The sequence below is a fragment of the Suricata suricatta genome, chromosome X, assembly GCF_006229205.1.
Source record: "Suricata suricatta isolate VVHF042 chromosome X, meerkat_22Aug2017_6uvM2_HiC, whole genome shotgun sequence".
In the NCBI taxonomy this organism is placed as follows: Eukaryota; Metazoa; Chordata; class Mammalia; order Carnivora; family Herpestidae; genus Suricata; species Suricata suricatta.
Window position 1 is genome coordinate 82,513,032 of NC_043717.1, and position 21,982 is coordinate 82,535,013.

Genomic DNA, 21,982 nt, shown 5'->3' on the forward strand with positions numbered 1-21,982 from the left:
TGGGCTCAGTATTATCTTAGATAATTTCCTACCACCACCACCACATCCTGTCCTAGGATATAATCATTCGTGGCTTTCTTACTTGCTATTTGAAAATCACAGGAAATGGATAATGATGTATATAACACAGTGATTTGTGAAAGTTTGAGGACAGTGGGTCCTTCGGTATCCACCACGTGATGAAGAGAGCATCAAATGTCACTTACGGTTTCCAAATGGAATTTGATAGTGCAGAAGGGGGCTTTCTTTGCTGATGGGTAAGGAAGGTGTTTTCTGTGTATGAGCCACAGAGAAACAGACTGCCTAATAAAGAACCGGTCTTTGGTTTGGTTTTGTTTTTTAAGAGGGTCCGTATGGGATCTTCGCCGGAAGAGACGCATCCCGGGGCCTTGCCACTTTCTGCCTGGATAAGGAAGCGCTGAAGGACGAATATGACGACCTTTCTGACCTCACTCTCGCCCAGCAGGAGACCCTGAGTGACTGGGACTCTCAGTTCACTTGTAAGCATTTTTTTTTAATTGCGCCTGGATCAAATTTCTACCAGTAATGGGATTCACAGTGGCACAATAGTTATTACTAAGCAGCCTGAAACCGGGGAGCATGTTGATAGGTTCCTGAACCTTGCACAGATCAAGTTCATGGCTTGAAGTAATTGCAGTAGTGCTGAGTCACCTGCTGTGATTGCATCCAATTTTTAGCTAGTTCCTTATGGAAACTTGGGTTTCTGATATTTATGTTTTTGACGGGTTTGCAAAAATTCTACACTAGGTAGGCTTTGGCGCTTGGCATGCAGGGGAAAGGATCATGGCCACGTAGGCTACAGAGGGATTTCAGAAGTCCTCACTAGCAAGGCTGGCTATTTAAAAGCATCCCACATTTCTGTTGAAGAATGGGAGACTTGTGTTCGACAAAACAGCTTCTCTTTGAATCTCACTGAGCCTAACTATAGGCCTCATCTACAAATGATGCTTATAATCTGCCCAGCAACAATGGTGTCTGCATTTTTAAAAAGAAAGGAAAAAGGAGACACTTGTTTCCTGGCTTATGCTATGGGCTGAGGTCTTTGCGGGCGGGGAGAGGAAGGACAGGGGTTAAGTTCAAGTTTCAGGAATTGAGGAATTGGCTCTTGATCACGTTAGCGACATTGCCCTGCTCAGAATTTGACTAACCTTTCCCAGCTTTGAAACAGGTTATAAAGACCATGACCATTGCTTTAAGATTTTTTATTTCATTTTATCCGTTTTTAATGTTTATTTATTTTTGAGAGAGAGACAGAGCATGAGCAGAGGAGGAGCAGAGAGAGAGGGAGACAACAGAATCCAAAGCAGGCTCCCAGGCTCTGTGCTGTCAGCGTGGAGCCCGACACAGGGCTCAAACTCACGGTGAGATCATGTCCTGGGCTGAAGTCGGACGCTTAACCAACAGAGCCACCCAGATACCCCCCCAAGATTTTTTTATTTTAAAATGTAGTTTTCTATTTGCTGTTCTCTATAGCCAGTTAAGTATTACTGACTCTTTTGGCTAAATCCAACCTTTTGGGGTTTTTTTTGTTTTGTTTTGTTTTGTTTTAAATAATGCTGACTTTATAGTTCTGGGTTAATTATTAGCCACCTCTGGTTCTACCTCCAGATGTTGGATCCCAGGCAGACAAGGTATAGCTTTCAAGTCTAGGGGCAAGTCTTTTTACTTTGTAAACATAGATTCTTCTATATGAAACCAGCAAGTTGTAATTTATTACTTATGGAGCTCTGTCTTCTAGGGCTTGCCTTCACCAAGGAGGTAAAAACTTTCTCCCCCTTCCACTAAGACCACCCCCCCAAATTCTGTTGTGACGAGCGCCTCTCCAAACTACTGTGGGTTTCCCTTAAAGCAGGTTTCTTGGGAGCCACCCGGCTTTTATTTGTCTTATGCAATCATGGGCACCCTAGGGACCTTTACAACATGTTCAAATAGGGAAGTTCCAATTGTTCCCAGTGATTATTTCACACAAAAGCAGGTCTGGCTACCTGGTTAGACAGGTTGGTTACTCCACATTCAGAAAGAGGAGACTCTTGGCCTCTGGCATCCATAGGATTAACCCCTCATTAGCTTGGCCTCAGGCGTGCACCCAGTGTGGCCAGGATCCTTACTCCTGCCTTTTGCGGTCTGGTTTGCACACTTAAATCTGTTTTCTCCAACATCTCTGGTGCTCTCCTGCCTCCTTAGTGCCTTGCTTTTAATGATGCATAGCTTTTTCCTTGTGTTGGGAAAGAACACTGTCTCCTGCTTTCCCTCCACCCACTAGAGTCCTCGTTCCTCCCCTTCGCTGTCCCCCATCTGAGAAGGGCTCGTCCCTGAGCACCGCTTCACTTCCTCCGCGTACATCCTTACTCCCTGCGACGCCGTTTCCGTCCACACAGTCTCAGAGAGCTTCCCTTCTCGGAGGTCTCCAGGGACCTGCTTCTTGCCAGTATTAACTTCACTCCTCCAGCCCTTGTAGATCTCCTGTCACATGCCCCTGCCCCCTCCCCCCCACCCCCAGAGGCTCCCTCACCAGAGTCCCCAGTTGGGTCTGTGACGCTCCGGATCGAATTTCGTTAACTTTTATTTCCTTCAAAGCCGCTCACATCCTTCCCTTTCCATTCCCATGGACACCCTACTCCTGGCCCTTGTTCCTTCACATAAGGATCTGCCCACTGGCCCTCTAGGCCCCCTGTGCCGAGCCTCCTTGCTGTTCTCTGCCTGGTCTGCCAAAGCGCTGGCTTCCCGTGCCATTCTGTGGCCACAAACCTTCAATGCCACTCCCACTTGTGCACACTCCTCGCCCAACACCGCCACCCATTCTGTGTCCTTTCTGAACAAAACACTCCATTCCTGGTCGCCAAGGATGGTGGCGTAAGACCTTCCTAACTGACCCCTTCTGGAAACCCAGCGCGTTGCCAAACAGACTGTGGACCTCCGCTGAATGTTTGCAGGTGGGGAGCAGCGGGTCTCGGTAAGGTCCGAGAGTGTGATCGTTTGTGTTTTCTTCTTTCCCTCCAGTCAAGTATCATCACGTGGGCAAGCTGCTGAAGGAGGGGGAGGAGCCCACCGTGTACTCCGATGAGGAAGAACCAAAAGACGAGAGCACTCGGAAAAATGAGTAGAGCATCCAGTGGAAGCATATCTATTTTTGTATTTTGCAGAATCATTTGTAACATTCCAGTTTGTCTTGAAAACATGGTGATTCCAACTATTTAGAAAAGTTTTGAACTTGCCATATGTTTTTGTAATTAACATCACTTAGTGACACTGACACAGCTAACCCGTCTCCGAGCGCATGAGGCATCTGTGTGTTGCAAATCCAGATCGTGAACAGCAGTGCAGTAATACAGATGTTATTACAGTTCTCTTCTCTCTGTAGTTAGGACAGGCCAACTCTAAATTTGCGTTTCCCGAAAGAGACAGGCAAGAAGTTGGGTATCCCCTCCCCGCCCAAGCAGGAAAAGATGCCCAATGTGCAGAGTCCTTCCAGCAGCCAAGAACAAAGGATCAACTTGTGGTCCTGGTGTTCTCAGGATAGCAAATCCCTCATTTCTCAATTGACTTAGCTGCACGATTTCTGTTTCATCTACCTCTAAAGCAAATCTGCAGTATTCCAAAAGCCTCTAGTATTGATTTAGAGAGAGCTGTCCATTAACAACAACAACAGCAAATTTGAAATCTCAAAGCTGGGCTCAGTTGGGAAAAATACATTCACTGTGTTTCTAGACCATGTCTGTGTTTTTGCCCTCTGGACACTCAGGGGTCCCCCCCACTAACAGCAGTGTCCAGCGAGGCTTCAAGTAGGATCTGAACGTTCAAAGAAAAGCTTTGGAAGAAGTCCGCTGGCTTGCCCAAAAACCTAAATCTATGAAAATGTAGGGACCGTCCTCCCAATCCCCATGTTCACAGTGGGACAATGGTTATCAGACCCAAGTTGGCCAAGTTGGCCGTGAGAGAGGGGGCCATGCCGAACAGGAACAGGTATTTGATCTCCCGAGAGCCTTCGCACACACCTCCGAGGGACGAAGAGAGTCTACATCACGACAGCCAAGTGGCTTTCAAAATCTATTCATTAAGGTCATCGTCATTCTTATGTCCTGACAAAACTAGCCGCTGCGAGAGTAGGCGGGCAAGTGTCTAGGTCTTATATTGGTCTTCTGGTTAACCATGAACATAGCTTAAGTAGACTTTACAGTTGTTTGAATTTGTAAAAGTATTATATGAACAACTAGTGAGGTTTCGAACCCTTGTAACTGTAGTTGAATAGTCCTTGTATTTTCTTGTGAACCGTGTTTAATGGTCTTACCTCAAATCAGAAAACAAAAATGAAGTGCTTTGGTCAGTTCATAAAATGGTTTTACCCAGTTAATAAAATGGTTTTACCCAGCACAACATGGTGGGTTTTCATTTTCTTTTTTAAACCTTAACCTAAAAAAAAAAAAAAAAAAACCCTTAACCTGAGAAATCAGATTCAGTCATTTTACTTTCACTTAGTACTCTGTGTCACTCCCGAGGAGGGTGTGTGTATTCAAAACGAAGCCAGTAAAGGGGCAAAAGTCCAGGGCCTCACACCATAAACCAAATACCAGCTTGTCTGGTGAAGAAACAGTGAATTGAGGGGTGCCCGGGCAGCTCAGCCGGTTAAGCATCTGACCCTTGCTTCAGCTCAGGTCATGGTCTTGCGGTTCATGAGTTCAAAGCTCACATTGGGCTCTGCACTGTAAGTGCGGAGCCTACTTGGGATTTGGTTTCCCTCTCTCTGCCCCTCCCTGGCTTGTTCTCTTTCTCTCTCTTCTCTCAAATAAAAATAAACTTAGGGGCTCAGTAGGATAAGTGCCTGACTTTGGCTCAGGTCACGATCTGACCGTGACTTTGAGCCCTGTACCGGGCTCTATGCTGACAGCTCGGAACCTGGAGTCTGCTTCAGATTCTGTGTCTCCCTTTCTCTCTGCCCCTCCTCCACTCCTGCTTTCTCTCTCTCTCTCTCAAAAATAGACATTAAAAATAAAGCTAAAAAAAGCAGTGAATTGAGATTAGCTGAACTGCCTTAATTCCAATATACTAACATTTTCTTAAAAGTTACTTGAATTTATTTTTTGTAACTTGTCAAATTCTGCCTCAGAATTTTTCTAAACTCCAAGCCAGACCTCTGCCTTGAGGTCCATAGCAAGGTTATTAAGGGGTAGCTTTACCAAGGGCATTACCAAGTGCCAAGGCACCGTCCGTTTCTGTTCCCAGATAACATCTAATCAGGAAAGTATTGGGATTTTTTACACCGTAGCTAAGTGAATTCACCTCCTATCAAAAGATCGGATTTGCATATGCAGTTGTATAAATGCAACCTACTAATATTAGTGTTTTGCCATTTTAACGTTAAAATTGGCAGAGTTTTCTTACAAGGGATGGACTGCCTGGCCCAAAGAGGGCTTGCAGCTTTTCAGTTTTCATGTTCCAAACCATTGCCTATTTCTGTCTTTATTTTTTTTTAAGTTTTGATTTATTTATTTGGGAAGTGGGGGCAGAGCGGGAGAGAGAATCCCAAGCAGGCTCCATGCCATCGGCACAGAGTCCAGTGCAAGGCTTGAACTTACAAACTGGGAGATCATGACCTGAGCAAGATCAAGAGTCCATGGCTTAATTAACTGAGCCACCCAAGCACCCCTATTTCTTTTGTTTTTAAATGAGCTCTCCCCCACCCCCACTAGGTTTCATGCAACTAATATTCCAGTTGCCTGTTTTGTGCCAAGCACCCTAGTACCCTGTGTGCTTCTTTCTGGGAAGGGGTGGGAGAGAGAAGTTGGGCCACTTGCAGCCTGAAATCTTTCAGATGTGAAGATTAGGCTACTCATTTTTCTAAGTTAAACAGGGTTGTCTGATGCCAAGAGCAAAACATCCAAAGCCCTGTTAAAGCTTCAGTCTCAAATAGCTCGATTCCCCGCCATTTAGAATGAAATCAACATCGTATGGATTACATGTAAAAGGATATTACTAGAAGGCAGGACTTTGGTCTAAAAACTCAAATCCAGCTAGCGTATTCAGAAACCACATTATGTAAAAGGTGCCATTTAAGATGGGGACGTGGTGGTTACAGGCACCGGGCCAGTGGGGTAGGCGGGAGGGGAACATCTGTTTGCTGTGCGTTTATCCAGCCCCCACAGAGGCCCTGTGTTCTCAGGACTAGCATCTCCCGGTCCTAAGCATCCTCTCCGTGTTTTCCGTACCTCCCTGTATCTGTGGCTTCCCTGCATAGTAACACAGTCACAGCACCTCAGAGGGCCAACAGGCTACTCCTAGACCCAGAACAAGCGTCCGGACAGCCCTTGCTGTTTCAGAGTGTTTCAGAGAGAGAGAGAGAGAGAGAGAGCTCTTTGACCCCCCCCCCAAAAAGGACCCTTTCAGCTGTAAAGTACCTAGATTGTACTAAGGAACAGTCAGCCTTTGTCACAGCACTGGAGGCGGTGTGCTGTGCGCTTCATGTGAAAATACAGGTGACTCCTGAATGGTCAAAGACTGAGCAGTGAAGCCCCTAGCCGCCCCCCCGTCCCACACCCACACTTAGTCCCGGTGACTGTAGAACTTGAACGCTGCCACCGAGTGCTGACGGGATGAGATGAAATGCCATGGAGTCCGTTTTGCTACCTTTGAAGATTATTGATAAAAACCTTTGCTGAAGGGAGTATGGGCTTAAGTTCAGATACTATTATTTCAGCGTATCCAAACTGAAGAAGATCAAACTGTGATCTTCGGTTGCGTGACCCCTGACACAGTTCCCAAACATCAGCATCAAAAAGGGAAAAATTGCATAGAAGCAACATATTTTTTAAAGGCTCTTTGTTATAATTTATTGTTTATTTTTGAGAGAGACATAGAGACAGAGCAGGAGTAGAGGCAGGGGAAGGGTAGAGTGAGAAAGGGAGACAGAATCCAAAGCAGGCTCCAGGCTGTGAGCTGTCAGAACAGAGCCCAACGTGGGGCTTGAACCCAAGAACTGCGAGATCACAACCTGAGCCGAAGTTGGGCGCTCAGCAGACTGAGCCGGCCAGCCGCGCCCCCTGCATAGAAGCAATATTAAAACAGGACATGTATAGGGGCAGCACCTGGCTGGCTCAGTCCGAAGAGCACGCGACTCTTGATCTCAGGGTCATGAGTTGGACCCCCCATACTGGGTGTAGAGATGAGTTCGATAAATAAATAAAACTTAAAAAAAAAAAACTGGACGTGTAGATTTTCATTGAAGGTGTTGTAGGTGTGCGACAGCCTTGCCGATGCACGTGGTAAATGAACAGACAGTAGATAATCACTATGACCATTTTATTTTTAATATATCTGAAACTTAAACATATATAATTTCTCTAATAATGCAAACGAGGACCGGCAACAGTAGCAGCGCCCTCCAAGTAGAAACGCACTCCCGCCCCAGCGGCATTATTTACACTTATTTAAAAGTTAACATTCTAAACAGTCTTGCAACACACAAAAAATTGATTTATTTGGTTCTTACTTTCAAAATTACCAGGTTACATGGCTTTCTACCTGAGAAATTCAAACAAATGGAACAAACATACATTGACAGGTTTTTTCGTTTTCTTAAAGCACTATCAGTAGCATATACGAGGAAAAAACATGAAGACGCCTATTTAAAAAGACAGAATTTAAAATTCAGGTCCTTATTTACTTAATAAGACATGGAACAAAGATGTGAGAAAAAACTTTTGCACCACTGAAATAACGGCACAACAAAGAATAACTAGAACTAATAGAACCAATAGAAAAGGATCACAATATTTTTGGTTCTATTTTATTCCCTACTCAGCCATCCACTCCATTGAAAAGTACAGGATAAACTGATCTCTTCCTCACTTAAGGCCTACACACACACACACACAAAAGAGGTTTATTTAAATCTAAAATGCATTACTACAAGACATATAAAAATCAAAGGTTGTACAGAAAGTAAATACAAAACCACTATTTTTTATTAACGTCTATGTCCCAGGATGGTATTCAGCAAACAAACAAAACCAGACAAAAATATTATATAGAAGTGACTTAGCACCAGTTCTACTATACCAAAAAAAAAAAAAAAGAATTGCACACGCTGTATTCTGCAATGTATCTTTTGTGCCTGGTAGCTGAGCAGCAACTTGTTTTCATGCCCAAGAATCTATGGAAAGAAAAATTATCTAATGACAGCAGAAACGAATAATTGTTTTCAAAACAACCATAACTACTTTCTATTCCGAACCCACAGTGTTCTTGGGTTCAATGGCATGGAGGATGAAAAAGGAAGGAGGCAGGGCCTAGTCTCACGGGAGGAGAAAAATATCTAGTTAACCAAAATCTGTCTGATAAAACACAAGCTCTTAGCACTTTAAAAGGCTACTCTGGACAATGGTACTTTGCACGTAAAAGTCATTGCTAGTCTTCAGAGGAGAAAAGGCACTCACCCCATGAAACGAGTCTTCAGATTTGACAAGCCAAACCTAGTTTTAAACAGCAGGGTCATTAGGTTGAAAATAGAACTGAAAACGAGAGAACCAACAAATCACTTGCTGGTCATCATCTCATTAATAATAAACACGATCCACCGTCTTACATTCACTTTAGAACTTCCGCATGCAGCAGCATAGCTCTCTTCAACGTGAGGAGAAGAGACCAACGAAAGAACGTGTGGGTCTCACTTGCGGTAAGTCAGTGTGGCCCCTTTAAAGATCGGCTGGCCAGAGTGGCGGGTTATGAGCATGTGACATGCCTCGTCTCTCAGGGCAACCACACTGACTGGCATTCTACCTTGCTTCTACCAGCTGGCACTTTCTCACAGAACATCAAGTTGAGACTGAAATGAATCATGTTATATGAGAATGTTGCCTTCCACTACTTCTGTGAATGAAAATCACCCTTTCCTCCAACAGCCAGTCTGATCTCATTGAGGTCTTCAACTGCCAAGTCAGGTACAGCTTTGTTGGGGGGGGGGCGGGGAAAAAGGTCATCTACTGCCCCTGAGGTCCTACATCCTATATAAGGCAGAATGAATCAGCTGAGCTTTGAATCAAACATGCACTGCATTAAGATGTAAGTCTTTATGAATCTATAAAATATCTCAATTTAAAAACATAGTCAAAAGTCCAAAACCAGTAGGTAAAAAGATAAACTGCTTATGTTACGAGTTTACAAATCCTTCACACATCCCATTTTTCCCCAGCTAGAAAACTAGGGCTTTGCCCCTGACTCCTAATTCCATGACGTTATTGAGGATCAGGGAGGCACTTGTTGATGTGTTATCAAAAGTCAGTTTGGGGATAGTCAGTGGCTTTTTACAAACTGATGTCACCCAACCCTGAGTTAAAGGATTACATAACCTGAAACGAAATACTGCCATGTCCTATCTTCCCAAGGTGCTGGCATTGGTGCTCCGGATCTTTCCGCATTTCCTTTTCAAATCCCACTGGTCCTTTTGCTTCAGTTCTCTTGCTTTTCTAGGATGGAATGGCATGGGATTCTTCAAAACAACAACAACAACAACAACAACAACAAAACTCTGCAAATGGTCCACCATCCGTTTAAGCCTCAAAGGACAATCGGAGCCCCTTTTAGTTTCTTCTTCCAAATTTTGTTTCGAAAAGGACAACTCTTTGAGTACTATGAATGTATTTAGTAGATTAATTTCCCTCTGGTGGGTGGTCACAAAACCTTCCAATGTCATGAAGGAGTCTAGGGTATCTTCTAGCTGTCAGCCCTTCTGTTACCTATAGCTATTTCTAGATAAGTCAGGAAAGTTGAGTTGCTGCATGTGGTGTTTCTGACCAAGTCCAAGAACATGTAAAAAGATCTTATTTCATTCACTGTTGTCCCTTTTGAAGATAAATGACACTAAATGACGACGTCAGAACAGCTAACAAGCCACGGCCACGATCTCAACTCCTCTCCCAGGTCATTTGCTCCCTCGCTGGCACCAAATTAAAGTCGCGCTGAACTGTCTGTCCTTGGATCAAGACGTTTTGTGGGCACGTTGTTTTACCAACCTTCAGAATCTGGATGCTTTTCTTTATTTCCTAAGTTTGCTAACACACCGGCAGTCATTTCTGTCTTATACTTTGGCAAGAGAAACAAGGTTTTTGCATTTGACTTTGCTCAAGCGTTTAAGTGCAGCTCTCTTGCTCTGTAGTTGCTAACTACATTGCTATATTTGGTTTTAAATTTTCTTCTTACAATTTGTTTACTGTGAATGAGGGTGTTTTCTGAACTAAGGGGCCTTCAAAACATTTGGAGAGACAGAGGACTGGCGTACCTGGCTTGTAAATAGCTTCCACAGTCCATGTGCTGCTGACTGCTCTGTCTAACATAATAATTACCAGAATTCAGTGTGAAATCTTTAAAATTCTCATTTCTTTTGAACCTTCTCCCCTCCTGGTTGTATTCTGGCAACCAGGGGATCTCTCTTCTTTGGGGGAAATTCCTGAAGTAGAAAACATTAGCACTGTTTGATGATGCTATTGGCACCGGAGGGGACCTATAGTTCACGTTCTGGCCAAACGTACTATCATCGAACCTCCTCTTCTTTCTTGTCATGTCGTCTAATTGGTCGCCGGAACTGGATCCACGGTAGTAGCCTTCATCAAACATGTATCTGGGGGCTAGGGTTTCCCTCTGTTTGCTGTTGTTCCTCTCACCTCTCATGAAACTGTTTTCAGCTGTAAGCCATGAATATGTCAATTCATACTTGGAACTCTTGACCGGTTTACAAAGCTTGTACTCGGAGTAGCTTTCCTCCCTGTCACGGTTCCACTCTGAACACCAGGTCTGTGGACTTGACTTAATTTGATTGCTAGTGAGGATTTCATCAGCATTACGAGATCTTTTTTCTGGGGAGCTACAGTATGAGGTCACAGATTTCTCTCCGTCTTCTTTGTTTGTGCTAAGGATTTCACTGAAGCATTCAGAATCACTACTAATTTCCTCTAAGAAATCGGTCAACTGTATTTCTAAGTCTTCTGACTTGTTGGGTGAGGAAGGCTGGCTTTGACTTGTGGATTTGGAATCTCTGTCCTGGTAAGCATGCATCTTTTCTGACAGATGGCTGTTTCCATCAGCTGGGGACAGGTGATCACCAGCTTCACGGGCAGTGTCCTTGCAATGATTTGTTAACTCCTTGCTACATTTTTTGGCACGACCCACTCTTCCTCTCTTTTGCGGTTCATGTTCAGGATCCTGAGTACAAATCTCTGACAAGTCATCATCTCGAGCCTGTTCTCTTGTTGCCGGCTTTTGCACTGGGCTCAAACTGGCGGAGTGATCCTTTTCTTTTCTCAAAGTGACTTGAAATCCATTTCCCTTAGCATGGACAGCCCTCTGCCACTGTTCCGGGATTACTGGATAACTTGGTTGTAGGCAGATACGGACATATTCTGGAGCGTGATAGTAGTTGAACATGTAATCAATAAACTCATCTGTTTCATAGATCTTCTGCTTCCTGCCCTGCCATTGCTCAGATAATCTGAAAAAATTGGATTCATGAAAACTGTACCAGTCTTCATTCTCAAGAGGCTGACCTTGAATTCTTGCATTCTGCCAAGAATTCTGGTCAGAGACCGAACTGTCATGTTCATCAGCCAGTGCTTTTCCAGCTCTCTCTTTTCTAGATGAATATCTTATTGTTGTTCTCTTGTGGTGCTGGGAAGATTTATAAAAGTAAGACCTACTTCTTTTCTTCATTTTTCGTTTTCGTTTATGGTGTGACTTGGCAACATGATATTTTGGCACTTCTTCCCAATTCTGAAGATACCGACTGTTTAACACTTCTTTCTTCAGCGTTTCCAGGGCGCTCCCTAGGCTTGGATCGTCTGCCCACTGTGGGTTAAACGGTGTCGATTCCTTTATGGAAAAGGGGTTAAAAATCTCACATGAAAACTGTAACAGCTTAAAAATTTCAAAGAAAAGTGGACTTTTTGGAGTAGTTCTGAAGTGTTTTCTAAACTGTAAGATGGATCCAGTTTAGGAACGACATTGCCCCGAGGAAAGAAAAGGTACAAATTAAGTGTCTCGGGCCAATGGGAACTGCTTTTACTAGGTCTGTGCGTGACAATCTGTGCAACGTTCAGAGCACATGCATGACCCTTGTCTTTTTTGTTCACAAACTGGTGAGTATTTACTGCCTCAGGTCTTACAATAGGGGCTGGGGACAATAAGAGGAAAAAGAAATGCTCTGCAGCCTTCCCAGAAAATCCTAGAACAAGAAGAGACTGAGGGGTGAAAGGTGTCTCTAAAAGAGAATCGACCGGCTGAAAAGATGAACTGCCTTTCTGGTTTTCATTCCAGCCTCGTCCCATGGGTTGGACGGGAGGACGTCCCTGAGCTGCCCCTCTCACCTGCTTCAGTCAGAAGCAAGATGACAGGTAGGAAACATGGCCGTGACGACGGTTCTGTGTGTGCCGTCCACTCGGCACAACCAAAGGGCAGGTGAAAGGTGCTGCCCACAGGCCCAATGCTACAGGGAGAGCGTGCACTGTGCCCTCGCTGACAGCTCGTGTCAGTCAGGACAGTGCCTGCCTGGGATTCGAACCTGAGGACAGCATGCGATCAGTATGAGATGTCAATGGGGCCGAAAATTAGGCACACCACACACATTTAAAAAGGCAAATTCTTAAAAAGGAGTCACCCCCAGAGATCAATAAGGTAAATTAAAAGATTCAGCTAGCCTGCTTAGAAATGTACATCTGAGATTTTTCTGATCTTGATTTCACTGAGTTTGGTTGTCCACACTAATGAGAGGAAGCCTGGGAATGCACATACCAATCAAAGGAACTCTATCTGGTACTGATGCTATTTACTCTTCATATTTAAAAATACTGAAGGAGCGCCTGGGGGGACTCAGTCTGTTAAGCATCCGACTTCAGTACAGGTCATAATCTCATGGTTTGTGAGTTTGAGTCCTGCATGGGGCTCTCTGCTGTCAGCGAGGAGTTTGCTTTGGATCCTCTGTCTCCTATCTCTCTGCTCCTCCCCTGCTCTCCCTCTCTCTCTTTCTCTCTCTCAAAAAAATAAAATAAAATGGTAAAATAAAAACACTGAATATGCATTTTTAAATTAATAATTTGGGAACCTTTCTGGCCTTTACTCCAGGTTATCTGTGGAGTCCTGTTATCTTTAGGTCAGTAAGTTGGGGCAATAAAAAAAACAAAAACAAAAAAAACCCGAAACTCCAAAACGGAAACTCTCAAAACAAAACCACTGCTCTGTGATGTGAGAAATTCCTTAGCAAATAGTTTAAGACTAGACTCACATGACCTTGCTCCCCTAAGGTCTCTGCTCAAGGCTCCCCCTTCCCATCTGAACCTGCTGCAGATGAACGGACAAGCTAACGGAAGGCTACCAACCTAGCGCCCATTCCCCTGGCGCCTTCCGTTACGTCCACTGGACACTCGGAGAAGTAGCTACGCTAGCTCTACAGCTCTGGGTCGGGCCGCCCTGGAGCTCAGGAACACAGAGTGTGTGCGCCAGACAGTCAGGGTGAGACACAAGTGCTTCGGACAACTTGGGCACCTCTTTCATACATCTGCCACTGGGCTACTGGAGCTCAGCCTACTGAAAACGAATCCCAGGAAAGGCAAAGAGCCTTCCACGGAGTCGATTTTAAATAGGCCACTGCTTCAGGGCAGAAGTGTGCCTCAGAAAGGTCCGTACCTACCCAAAGTGAAGACTGATTGAGAGAGAGCCTTACTGCAATTGTCCTCAAGAGGACACGTAGCAGCCGAAGGGCCTCCCCCCGCCTCTGAGTCAGCAGATACTTCCTTTCCTCCCACTCTTCCAAAGACTCCGGCTCACTGGCAGCTTCGGCTCTGGCCTGCTCCTTCGGCTTCTTTTGCCGGGGTTGGTCTCTTTCCTTCTGGGCTCGCCGCCTGACCCTGGCCTTCCTCTTCTTTGCCCGGGCTCTCCTCTCCTCCTCTTTTCTTTTCCTGGACAATGATGAAGATTCATTCAGATGATATTTACTTATTAGGGATCTGCTCTCCTTTCCAGCTCCTTCCCCACTGCTGGGGGAGGATGGATCATTTAGGTTTCCACGAATCAGTCAGTGCCAACGCCAGGGCACAGACAACTTAGGGGATAAGACACCATGCGCAGGGCACCTGGGTGGCTCCGTCGGTTAAGCGTCTGACTCTCAATTCTGCCTCAGGTCCTGATCCCATGGTTCGTGAGTTCGAACCCTGGATCGGGGCTTTGTGCTGACAGCGCAGAGCCTGCTTGGAAGTCTCTTGCTCCCTGCCCCTCCCCCGCGCTCGCTCGCTCGCTCTCTCTCTCTCTCAAAATAAATAAACTTAAAAAATACCCCATGTGCATCAGTCATAGCAGAAGGACACAAAATTGAGCCGGTCAGTTAGAAGCATGTACAAGAGAGACTGTAAAAAAGGAAGGCTACAGAATTCAAAGGATGGGCTTTTAGAAGTCCTCACTTTCTGAAACCACAAGCAGTCCAGCTTGTGGATCAGGCTGTCACAGTGTTGATTTCATTTCCCTCTTTTTCAAATTTTTTTTAATGTTTATTTATTTTTGAGAGAGAGAGAGAGAGAGAGAGAGAGAGAGAGAATGGGGCAGAGGGAGACACAGAATCCAAAGCAGGTTCCAGGCTTTGAGCTGTCAGCACAGAGCACGACTCGAGGCTCAAACTCACAGACTGCGAGATCATGACCTGAGCCGAAGTCAGACGCCCAACTGACTGAGCCCCCCAGGCACCCCAAGATTTCATTTCTCTTGAGATCAAAACCTTCCGTGGAGGTGGTTTCACACTGGCTTATAAAGGGACGGCAAGGCAGGCAGAAAACCTTACACGTGAGGACGGGTACTTACCACAGTACAGTCATAAAACACACTGGCTTAGAAGAAGGCAGACTTAGGGGCTCCTGGGGGGCTCAGTTGGTTAAGCATATGACTCTTGATCTCAGCTCAGGTCATGACCTCACGGTTCGTGAGTTCAAGCCCCATGTCGGGCTCTGCACTGATGACGCAGAGCCTGCTTGGGATTCTGTCTCTCCTCTCTGCCCCTTCCCTGCTTGTGTTCTCCCCCCACCCCGTCTCACTCTCAAAACAAACTTTAAAGAAAGAAGAAGAATATCAGCCTTCTTTACAGCTATTCTCTGAAAAACTAAACTGTTTTGGTCAGGCCCTTATGGAGACGTGGGGAAGGGGGAAGAAGGGACGATTGCCTGGGCGAGGACTTAGCCAAAAGCTGGAGGATTATCTAAACTGCATGGTTAGCCCAGAAATTTGGGGCAACAGTTGCCTTGACTGGGCTTAATTTCTGGCCAAGGTTCACAGACATGATCTCAATCAACTCATATCACCCTGCCAGCCAAAAAAAGCGAAAGGTCCATGGAAGAGTACTCTTTACCTCCTTTCTTGAACAGCTATAATTCACATGAAGGACTGCAAGAAGAAACATGCAAGTGGGGGGGCCAAGAGGTAAAACTTGTTTTGAGAGTCCTGTAGTTTCAGCCCATTTGTACCCTCTTGGCAAACCTTTGGCCATCCAATAGTCCTTTCTAGGCCCAAGTCCTTATATTCGAGACAAGGATAAGCTCAAAGAAATAAACATGGGGGCTCCTTAAATTCATGGAAAGACCTTAGGCCAACAAGAAATAGAATGCCAAGAAATCCATGCCTTCCTCCCTGTGGGTTGGTCTGACTGCTGACCATTTAGGGGAAGAAAATCTTTTCCCATCCGAAAAAGAATTTTTTTATTTTAAATTGGTAGGCAAGGTAAAATTTGGTAAATTTGGGGTAAGTCGGTAAACTTGTTAATTTGGTGGGCTAGGATTTTTATTATAAAAGCCCCTGACTCCCCCCTGCCCCTGCCTTTTTTAAATCCTTTCTTCCAGATATCTTAATCTAGCTCATTACTTGTTCTCCCTGAGAACTTTCTTTTTCAGTTTCTTACTGTCCACTGTTTGGCCATTTTGGTTTTGTAACAGCACAGTTGGAAGACTACAGGCTTCCACAGAGCTGTCCAATCTGCCCCAGTCTTGCCCCCCCCCATGTTACCTATTCACCCAAAGGGGAAAATCCCCTCATGAGAAGTGAAAAGCCCTCTTTGTTCAAGTCGGTCTCCTCACCTTGCGGCCTTTTTCTCGTCTCTCCTCTTTTCTTTTTTCCTTTCTTCCTCTAGTTCTTGTAACTTTAGCCTTTCTTGATTTCTCCTCCTTATGGCTCCTTCGCTGAAATGTTTGGTTGTATCAAACTTAACCTGCCCACAAACAGTTCAGAGTTTCATTAGAAAAGTTTGCCAGCTCACTGGGTAAGCCCCGGGCCAGTGAGATGAAACTGGTATGAACGTCGCCATTCAGAACTCGATGAACTCAAAATGCCCTCTCTGCATCCCAGTATCCATAAGGTTCCACTACTTCGTGGTCACCTGCCGAACAGCCCTGTAGAATTTCCTTCGGCAGAACCCTCGAGGAGCTGTAATATAGTTATAGGCAGCATCACACGGTCATTTGGGGCACAGGGTCTGAGGGATGTGAGTCTCTTACCTCTGGTTTGTTATAAAGATCAACTGAGTTCATGTATTTTTCTTAATCACCAGAGACAAAAATAGTCAAAAAATGGGTGGGGGAAGGGGCAAGGAGCAAAGATGCAAGAAAACTGACCTAGTGAGCTACCAAGATTGGACTATAGTGATTATCAAGCTACTTTGCAAATCTCAAAATAAAGTCAAAGTCAGACTGAGGCACTACAAACAAATGTGCTTGAAAAATAAAAGGAGACAGAAATAGCCCTTTAAATATACACCAGAATGATAAACACCAAGTTCATAATCACGACTATCTTTGAGGGGAGGAAGAGGGATGGTGTCTTGCCTCACTGGTGAGGTTTTCTTTCTTAAGCAAGGCAATGGGTACATGAGTGGTCGCTACAGTAGGTGTTCTATCTTCTGTCTGGCTGAATAGTTCCTAATTTAAAAGGATCTATTTTGGGGGCGCCTGGGTGGCTCAGTTGGTTGAACATCCAACTCCTGATTTTGGTCATGATCCCAGAGTTGTGGGATCAAGCCCCATTTTGGACTCTGCACTGAACATGGAGCTTGCTTAAGATCCTCTCTATCTCTCTCCTTCTCTTGCCCCCACCCCTGTGCCTCTCCCCCACTTGTGCACACTCTCTCTAAAGTAATAAATAAATAAGATCTGTTTTAACATAAGTAGTTTCACACACACACACACACACACACACACACACACACTCATATGTAGGAAGCTACTTCAGCTGCAAGTCCACACATGTTCAAGACTGACTGGGAGAATAAGGAGGGCTTAGCTGCACCTGCTCTGCTGGATTAAGGGGTCAAGAAGATGGCCGCGCATTCAGACACAGACGAGATGGCATGACTGCGTAGACAGGATGAACTTGAAAGGAAAGGATCCAAATTTGTTGAGGTTATGTTCCAGCAATTTACCTGACCGACATCCTGAAAACGTAAGCAGTTGCCCCAAGCGTACAGAGGGAGTAAACTGCTCTCCTGTGGTTTCAAACTGCATGTATCCCTCTCTCTCGGCAACGTGTCAAATAGAACAGGCATATGAGACAGTTCCATAAGGGCCAGAGGAATTCTTCAGTGCCCTCGAGAAGCTAGGGCAGAATCCCGGATTGTAACAACCATCTATAAAACCCCCGCTGGCAACATGCATGCTAACAGAAGAAGGTTCAAATCAGGATTATTTTTATTCCCAAACATCCATTTATCAGTGACAACACAAATCTCCACATTAGTGGTCAATCAGAGCCTAATGGGGACTAAGGAAATTTATTCTAGATGCTTCCTTTCAGCTTTCGCTCAGGACCACGTGGACAGTGGGAAATGAAAGAAATTCTGGCTCCTTCTTACCTTGATGTTACAGGCCAGAGCTTTCCCATCATCTCCTTTGAGCATTAGCTTCATACCTCGAAGGGACTCCATGGCTTTTACAAAATCCGTCGACTCCTGGTACTGTATAAAGGCCTCAAACGTCTGCAAGCCGAAGCTGAAACCGCCAAAGTGCCCACTGGTCGTCACTTCTCTGTAGGGGTCTAGCATAGGGATATCCACATTCTTGATCTTCCCAAAGCTTTCAAATACCACCCGGAGGATCTCTTCACAGGGCTTCTCCCCACTGGACCCTTTAGGTGCAAACCATTTGCAGGGCAAGCCTTCAAAATATATGGAGTCGGGGCTCTTATCCTGGTCTTGCCCTTCAGCCCCATCACTCAATGAGGCCTCCTTTTCCCCGGGGAGGCGTTCCCACTCTGCCTGGTCATCTGTAGCCACTACTTTTAGGTCTGTTTTCAACCCGTTTAGCTTGATCATCTTCCCATGTAACTTTGCCTTCAAGATCTGAACCAAACTTCGCGTTTCAGCCTCCCCCTCAAATCGGATGAAGTCTTTGGTACTCTTGGAGAGCCGGACTGCGGTGAACTGATCAGGGCAAATTAGGCTCTTAAGCTGGTCGAGAACTTCCCAGTTGGAGAAGGGCCTTGTTGGTTCTGAGGTCTCTGGGAGCAATACATTGATCATCAGTTTTGCTATGGGCTTGAGGTAGAGGTGCCGAGCTGCACAGAGCTCTGTGGCCTCAGAGTTATCATACACCACGGTGACCGTCATGGTGGCCCCTGGAAACCTTAGAGGGTGAACACACAGACAACATTTTCATACAGGTGGAGCAAAACATGGATTTGGACTTTGAACGCTGCTAGCATTCCTGGACTTCAGTTCAACTGATAGGAGAAAGCACACTTTGGGGAGAATGAAGACAAGAGCTTACATTCGTTTCCTGTGTTTTAGAGGGTTTCAAAGTTTCCATATACAGTTGGCCCTTGAACAGTACCGGGTTGAGGGGTACCAACCCCCTTCACCCTCATGTGGTTGAAAATCCATGTATAATTTTGGCTCCCCCAAAACCCAACTACTAATAGCCTACTGTTAACCAGAGCCCTCCCAACAACAGAAACAATCAAGTGACACATAGTTTGCATGTAATATGGATGATGTACTATCTTCTTACAATGAAGTAAGCTAGAGGAAAGAAAATGTTCTTAAAAATCAGAAGGAAGGGAAAAAATGGGGGTGCCTGGCTGGTTCCGACAGTGGAGCATGCAACTCTTTTTTTTAAAAAATGTTTATTTTTGAGAGAGAAAGAGACACAGAGTATGAGTAGGGGAGGGGCAGAGAGAGAGGGAGACACAGAATCTAAAGCAGGCTCCAGGCTCTGAGCTGTCAGCACACAGCCCAACGTGGGGCTGGAACTCACAAACTGGAAGATCATGACCTGAACCGAACTCAGACACTTAACTGAGTGAGCCACCCAGGCGCCCCTAGAGTGTGCAACACTTGATCTCGGGGTTCTGAGTTTGAGCACCACATTCGGTGTAGAGATTACTTTAAAAAAAATAAAAAAAGAAGGGGCGTCTGGGTGGCTCAGTTGGTTAAGTGTTTGACTTTGGTTTGGGTCATGATCTCACAGTTTATGAGTTCGAGCCCCACATCGGGCTCTGTGCTGACAGTAAGCAGCCTGCTTGGGATTCTCTCTCTCTCAGAGTGAATAAATAAACTTAAAAAGAAAGAAAGAGAGACAGAGAGAGAAAGAAAGAAAAGAAAAGAAAATTATAAGGGAAAATACATTTCTAGTACTGTACTGTATTTATTCGCAAAGAAATCGTGTATAAATGGACATGCACAGTTCAAACCTGTGTTGTTCAAGGGCCAACTGTATTGTGTTTCAGTTTCCTTCATTGAAAAATAGAGACTCTAGGATTTCTGAGAGGATTCAATGAGCGACTGCATGTGAAAGCTTTAGAATAGTGCCTGGTGCACAGGAAGTTCTCAATAAACACAAGCTATGATGATTATTTATTAGTGACAAGAGTGTCGCTTTATTTCATTTGATTCATGAATCAACCTGTAAGTATTTTCATACCTGTTTTACAGATGGAGAAATTTAGACAGATACAGAAAAATTCAATGACTTGCCCATCCATCCCTTGAGACCCCAAGATTCCAAATCTCCAATCTACTGCATGATTGATCTCAAATGTCACACCCCAGAGAACCTGGCTGGGGTGCTACAGAAATAAGGCAAGAGTAAAACACCCATAGTGCATTAATGAACACACACCTGATCCGGCATCCTTGGTCCAGGTTGGTTTCTCGGTCGTTCATGGACATATCCACTCGTATGCCCCCAGTCTATTGGCATGAACTAAACTGAACTCTATGTTCAAATGCAGAAGAGACAACCTCCTCTAACGAATGACCAAGTGAATTTGCCCTTGACCGAAACCCCCCCCAAACATGAGTGCCTGCTGCCCCAAGGTGAATAAATCACAAATACTGGAAATTAAGGATTTCTGTTCCTATTTGCTGACTCCAAATAGCACGTCCCAGTAAAGGGTTTTTTTTTTTTCTAAAGTGGATATATTCAGAGTCTATAAAACCTGAGCTTCTCCTGTTTTATGTCAACTTCCAGTGTCAACTTCCGAGAGGTTTAGACTCAAGTATACATGGCCAGAGGATAGAAATTCTAACACAAAATCCACTACTAAGTCTTGGCTAACTTTGTAGGTACATAATTCTTTAATAATTGTCCACAAACGACAATCCAAGTCAATTTCCTTGAGGAGACAAAGTTTACGTAGACTGTTTTTTTTTAAGGCCTCCAAAGGTTATATCTAAGGTACTAAAGGTCTAGAAATTCTTGTAATAGCAACACTGACCTGGGATGTTATGAAAACAAACATGTTCTCTTTCTCCAAAAACATTATCTAAATAGCAAAATGAAGAAAAAAAGTCCAGTCCGGTTACTTTGTTGCAATTTGCAACCTAAATGAGAGCCAACTTTAGGAGAAAAAGCCCCTTTAGGAGAAAAAATTTGATATTCAACTAAGATACACTGAACTCCAAAATTCATCTACAGTCAATAGGTATTTGTTTACAACAAACATGTAATTCAAAGCAACAGCTTTTTAAAAACATTCCAGAAAAAACACACACAAAGTAGTTAATCACTTCAAAGTGATCAAGTTTGTCATGCTCTCCCCATTTATTTGAGTGACAAGCCTTTGCTTTTAAAATGCTTCCTTTTGGATTGATTTCCAAGTCTGGGCTACAATCTTTTTTTTTTTCTTAATGTTTATTTATTTTAAGAGAGAGAGACGGTGTGAGCAGGGGAGGGGCAGAGAGAGAGAGGGAGACACAGAATCCAAAGCAGACTCCAGCCTCTGAGCTGTCTGCACAAAACCTGATGTGGGGCTCAAACTCACAAACCAACTGAGCCACCCAGGTGTCCCAGGGTTACATTCTTTTAAAGAGCCTTGATGAAGGTCAATTTTGATATTCTTTATCATGGATTTGATATTTAGAAATTATCAAAAATTATCTAGAATCAAGAATGTTGCATAAAATGGTTGACATAAAAAACAAACTGATTTTCTTAATTGGTTTATAATGGCCTCCCCCTCTGAAAAGGAGATTTCAACAAAGGCTCTGATTATTTCTTTTTTACATCTTTTTTTACATCACTGGAATAAGTGTAGAACATTGAAAAATGACAACTTTGAAGGACAACATTCACTTGACTGTGGTGGTATAACAGTTGCAAAAGTAATCCCAGGTTTCCACCCAGCCCCGTATCTACTCTCTGCAATGTGACTTTGAGTTATTGCTATCAAGAGATAGAGTCGGGGCGCCTGGGTGGCTCAGTTGGGTAAGTGTCTGACTCTTGATTTCGGCAGATGTCCTATAGCAACTAGCCCCCAGTCAACCCACAAGCTGACCACTGACACGTGAGCAAGTGCAACAGTCCTGCCAACCTATAGACTTGTGAGAAATAATAAATCACCATTGTTTAAGGCACTACGTTTGGGGCTGGTTTGTTACACAACAATAGCTAACTGATACAAACATCTAACTCTTAATTCATTTCAAGATATAGAATTACGGGGCACCTGGGTGGCTCAGTTG

The 21,982-nt window shown here is 44.5% G+C and overlaps 1 protein-coding gene across 1 annotated transcript in view; it reads right to left on the reverse strand.

Moving 5' to 3' along the window:
• Positions 1 to 10,257: 10,257 nt before the first annotated feature.
• The window catches only part of LOC115284032 (A-kinase anchor protein 17B), a 29,098-nt gene continuing 17,373 nt past the window's right edge, over positions 10,258 to 21,982 (reverse strand). Inside the window, exons 3-6 of the mRNA XM_029930599.1 lie at positions 17,876 to 18,644; positions 16,110 to 16,240; positions 13,721 to 13,955; positions 10,258 to 11,874 (exon numbers count right to left, since the gene is read on the reverse strand). Coding sequence (XP_029786459.1) covers positions 10,258 to 11,874; positions 13,721 to 13,955; positions 16,110 to 16,240; positions 17,876 to 18,628 — 2,736 coding nt within the window. The 5' untranslated portion in view covers positions 18,629 to 18,644. The remainder of the gene's footprint in view (positions 11,875 to 13,720; positions 13,956 to 16,109; positions 16,241 to 17,875; positions 18,645 to 21,982) is intronic.